This window comes from Archocentrus centrarchus, chromosome 19, assembly GCF_007364275.1.
Source record: "Archocentrus centrarchus isolate MPI-CPG fArcCen1 chromosome 19, fArcCen1, whole genome shotgun sequence".
Taxonomy (NCBI): Eukaryota; Metazoa; Chordata; class Actinopteri; order Cichliformes; family Cichlidae; genus Archocentrus; species Archocentrus centrarchus.
Genome location: NC_044364.1, coordinates 16,022,544 through 16,027,564, shown reverse-complemented (window position 1 = coordinate 16,027,564; position 5,021 = coordinate 16,022,544). Strand labels below are relative to the sequence as shown.

The 5,021-nt window shown below is 41.6% G+C and overlaps 1 protein-coding gene across 1 annotated transcript; it reads right to left on the bottom strand.

The window, feature by feature from the left end:
* Positions 1 to 591: 591 nt before the first annotated feature.
* Positions 592 to 2,378, bottom strand: foxi1 (forkhead box i1). Its single transcript, XM_030755625.1, has 2 exons — positions 1,713 to 2,378; positions 592 to 1,446 (listed from the first exon to the last, which is right to left on the bottom strand). Exons 1-2 carry the CDS (start codon positions 2,308 to 2,310, stop codon positions 908 to 910), a joined length of 1,137 nt encoding a protein of 378 aa, XP_030611485.1. The 5' UTR covers positions 2,311 to 2,378; the 3' UTR covers positions 592 to 907.
* Between the last annotated feature and the right edge of the window lie 2,643 nt (positions 2,379 to 5,021).

The following is a 5,021-nucleotide window of genomic DNA, read 5'->3' as shown; positions in this document are numbered from 1 at the left end:
AGTGACAAGCGGAAAATGTCTCTGTCTTACACACTTTACAGCTTACAGCTACTTGACTTCAGATTTCCTGACGGACCATCACGTATTTGCACAGCTTTATCCTTTCTTGGGTTTGAGAGCTTAATCTGAAATTTTGTAAGGCTTTTTTTTTTTTTATCTGACTGAGACTGCGTGAAAAATTGTGAAGCAGGGTCTCCAAAATCCTTTGAACTTTACACTCTCCAAAAAGAAGAGGGATGCTCTCAGCACAAAATGATACGCTGATAAATAATGACCTCTTGTGTTGATGTTGACACATCAGTGAATGACCCTACAACAGACCACGTGCTGTAGTCGCGATCCAAATAGGGGAATAAACCAAGTATATCTAATTAAAGGCCATTCAATGTAAAGATCAGTGTATAGCATATCATATAGTCAAAACAGCCGTGGTCATTTCTCATGAGTGCATCCAGCTCTTAAAGAGAAAAAGTAGGAAAATGAAACATAAGTCTTGAATATTGAGTTAAAATAAATGACTTTTATTCAAACATCGAAGACACAAGTTTAAATAAAACAAAACACAATCATGTCTAAAATACAAGGCGTGTTTCTTCTTATGAAAATAATTTCTGTACATAGGCATCTTCTTTTAAAGACAGGTCGGTCCAACTGCGCAGTTACAACATGTATTTAAAAAAATCTACCTGCGAGATCTCAGTGGGAAAATGTGTGATCTGAGCAGTAATTGTGTATCTGTTGCAGTAAATGAGCAGAGGCACTTTCCTCTTAAATACACTGACCAAAGTTCCCAGTTTGGAAGAGTTGTTGGAATAAGCACCGGTATAGTTCCAGTAGTCATACTACAAGGAGGCCAACCACACCAGAAAAGGAATATTAACAGGGGGTTACATAAGAACTGAACAGTCTACACCTCTGTTCCTTCCCGGCCGTATATGAGGTTATTCACGCTGAAATGGTTGGAGAGGTTCTGTACTGATGTGTAATAGTTCATTCGGTTGTTGTCAGAGTTCAGAGGAGCGATCACAGTGGGCGAGTAGGCGCCCAGTCCAGACATGCCCTCTCTGGATTGAGATGGTCCCCCGGCGTGCCCGGAGCCGTAGTCTCCTCGCTCCACGCCCCGGGCGCCGTCGCTTCCCCCGCCGCCGTTCGCCAGCAGAGAGTTCACGCTGGACGCGAAGCTGCTGAAACAGGGGCTGGGCTCCGCGGAGGGGGACGGGGACGACTTGGGCTCAGTGGAGGCCGGGGATCCGTGCAGGCTAGGCGGGGAGGAGTTTATGAGGCTGGCGGTGTCAGAGAGCTTATGTGCACCGTCTTCTGATTTGACTGGAAGTGCTGTGCTGTCAGCTCCGTTTATATCTCCTCTCCTCTTTCTCTTACGCCTAAAGTTCCCGTTGTCAAACATCTTCTCACAGTTTGGGTCCAGTGTCCAGTAGTTTCCTTTACCTGGATAGAAAAAAACGGTGAATGAGTAAAGTTGACATGGGCCTGCTTTCAGTTAGATTTCTTAATATTCGCAGCTGAATATTTAATTTGAATTTTCATATTAAAATTTAATAACATTTCATAATGTTAAATCTCTGGTATTTCAAGAATATGTTTCCACAAAGTTTAAGAATTGTGTCGAGAAAAGGAGCACCAAATATCTGACATATAATTACAGAACATTCTTCAATCAAATTATTTAGACAGCAGTAGGGGTGGGGGGTCACCTGGGTCATCCTCGTCCCGTGCCACTTTTTTGAAACAGTCGTTCAGTGACAAGTTGTGGCGAATTGAATTCTGCCACCCAGCTTTGCTCTTCTTGTAGAAAGGGAAGTTGTCAGCCACATATTGATAGATCTGACTAAGAGTCAACTTTTTGTCTTGGGCATTTTGTATGGCCATTGCTATCAGTGCGGAGTAAGAATAAGGCGGTCTAACCATTTTGAAAAGCTCCTGCTGGCTGGATATGGACAGCCATCCCAGGTCAGCGCCACCAAACCCGGTGGGAGGCGGCAAGAACTGCCTCTGGTTCGACCCGTATCCAGATTGAATGTAAGACGTGCCGTTGTTCCCTTGAAGATAAGGAGAAGAGTTGATGCTCGGTCCGTTTAACCATAGGTACGGGTTTGCGGACGGGGACGTGTATTCTCCGAGGCCGTAACTGGAGGGGTGAGTCGGCGGCCTCTGAGTGTGATGGTGGTGCAGATTCTGCTGGTAAACACCGTAATTGTCGCAGTACACGGCCATGTCTAGGAGCTCCTGAGCGGTGTGGTGCTGAATAGGGCTGGACTGCTGGTTAGACGGCTGGTGTCCAAAAGCATTCATAATCCACCCTAACCAGATTCCCAAAACCTAATTTCGTCTCTGCGTTTCTCCCTCAGGACTGAACTTATTCTCAGAAGGAGGAGTATTTATGCGCAGCTCCCAGAGCCTCCACAGGTAGCCCATTGAAGAAAAGTTTTGATTTGGTCACACCCCTCTTCTCTGTCTTGCTACACCCAACTCACTCAATCTCCCTATCAATGAGCGTCGATACTCCTTTTAAAGGCAACGCCGAACTTCAGGTTATTTGTAAGGTATATCCAAGTTAACGGCGCGTAATTACGCACCGGTGCTTAAATTGGCTGACAGTATAAATATACATTTTTACAAATAACCAAAGTAAAATACAAAGCGCAGTGGTGACATGATATTGATATTTCATGTCACCAGAATAAATGCATGTTGAACTTGATTTAATATCATGATCAAAACTGCACGTCACGAACGTATCTCTCCATGCACGTGCAGCAGATATCAGTTTCCTTTAAAAATTTGTATACATGTCAGACTCAGACCAGAAAGACCCACGTGCTTAAAACTTTAAATAAATAAATAAATAATAATAAATGTTTGCAATAAACACTTCACATGTGCCACGAGTTTTGTGTCAACAAGCAACTCTTGGGAAAAAAAAAAATACCGACAGCAAGCTCTGCAATAAAATGGATTATAGCGGCACCGTGAAATATTACAACTTCTTATTTATGTCATTATTTAATTATTCTACATTATCAATATTTGCGTACATTATTCAACTGTTTATAAAGATGGATGGAATGCGAATTATTTATGAGCATTTTTGAAAAGAAAAAAAAAAGAGGGTTTTAAAAAACTTTTATTCAATCATGCCAGGGCAATATGTGCCTACATTCAAACAGCAAGTATATGATACTGCTATGAGAAGTATAGGAACAAGAATTTGATCGAACACTAACTTAATTTAGTATATTTGCTTAGAGGGAAAACACCTGGTGCTGTCTCGCCGACCCAGACAGCAGGCAAATGGTCCGTTTTTCGACTGACGGGAAAGTGGAAAAACTTTAACAGCATCGATACTACAGGCGTCCCGAATCTGAGGGTATTTCGAATAAAAATAAAATAAAAACATAACTGTTGAGCCATTACAGACAAATCTAAAACACAGATTTCTTGCTATCTGCACTCTGCGGCACAGTTTATTTCTTAACAATGTGTTTAAAACCTGTGTGGAAATTAAACGGCCAGTCGAGTCTGTGACTCATTCACTTCGACAAATCGCTTTGCTACATTTATGAGGGACTGTGAGCCTTTATATATATATATATATATATATATATATATATATATATATATATATATATATATATATATATATATATATATATATATATATATATATATATATATATATATATATTCATTGTAGTTCAATTAATAGGTTCAAAATTTGAGCTGTGATTTGTTTTATGACTCATCCACACAACTGAATTTGAAGTTTACAAGTGAATCTGACAAGTACATTTTTTTAAAGCATTTTTAAAAATTCTTCAGTCGCCCCGGCGTTTAGGTCTGTTCTCCCCGTGAAGAAGTGGGCTCTGCAGGTTGCTGTCGGACTCCTGCACTAATCGGCAGAACATTCCTCCTCTCCATGACCTTGATGTAATTGTTTGGCTCCAAGGTGTTGTCCCGACCACAGGCTTTACAGCAGTGGCAAGCAATTGGCTCCACAGGGGAGGAGTGGCCTTTAACCCCCAGATGAAAACAACACAACCTGTAAGGTGTCTAACGAGTACAGCTAATTACTGCTGACTCGACAGCTCGATCTCAAAAAAAAAAAAAAAAAATTCAACCAAACTCTACAAAGATCCACATTTACTATATCTCAGAATTCTGTGCAGCATACACCCTGATTCCCCCCGTTGTTGTAAAGTAATAATTCAAATATGCTGACTGTCTTTTCAAGTTTAGGGCGGAAGGATTGCTCTTTTTCTCTCCCATGTCTGTCTTCACCCCCTGTTTCCTCAAGCTTGGTAGGGTCATGGGAGCTATTCTTCGGAAGATCATGTCAATCATGGAGAGGTCAAAGAGGCAAGGCGGGGTCACACAGGCTTCAGCCTAAAATCTGCGCTGCAGGTGATGGGAGAATGGGCCATACCGCTTCTTCCCTATTCACTCTGTATCAGCATATCTTACCACTGGATTTGCAGCTAAACACAAGTTGGAATCAGCAAAGGCCCTCGGGCTTAATAAGGAGCTGTTTTCTGCAAACAGGTTTGGCTGTATGAGTTAGACATCTGCTAACTGTTTATTGCTTTGAAGTAATTACCAGGCCAACAGATGCACTTAAGACCATTAAAAAACACAAAAGGCTTAGATAAAGACATTCATTTTGACTGTGAAAATAAAGTGATCACTTCGTGCAACCAGCTTGTCCTTCTCAGCGTCTCCCCCCTGTGGACGAGTAAAGCAAAACCAGCAAGAAAGTTCTATAGTTTAAGTGCCTATTAATGTGTAGCCAACGCGAAAATATGTTTTTGTTTTGTTTTTTTTGCTGCATACTTTGCAGAAAGTTAGCTCCCCGGCAGCTCTGACAGTCTGCAGGAGATTAAATACACTTGAAGTGTTCTGATCTGCAACTTGGCAGGCAGAGTAACAGTTTGGCCTCAGAGCATCCTTCACTTCTACACTCACTGGTCTTTTTTCTTCAAGATGGCACATCCACTGCAATAAGCATT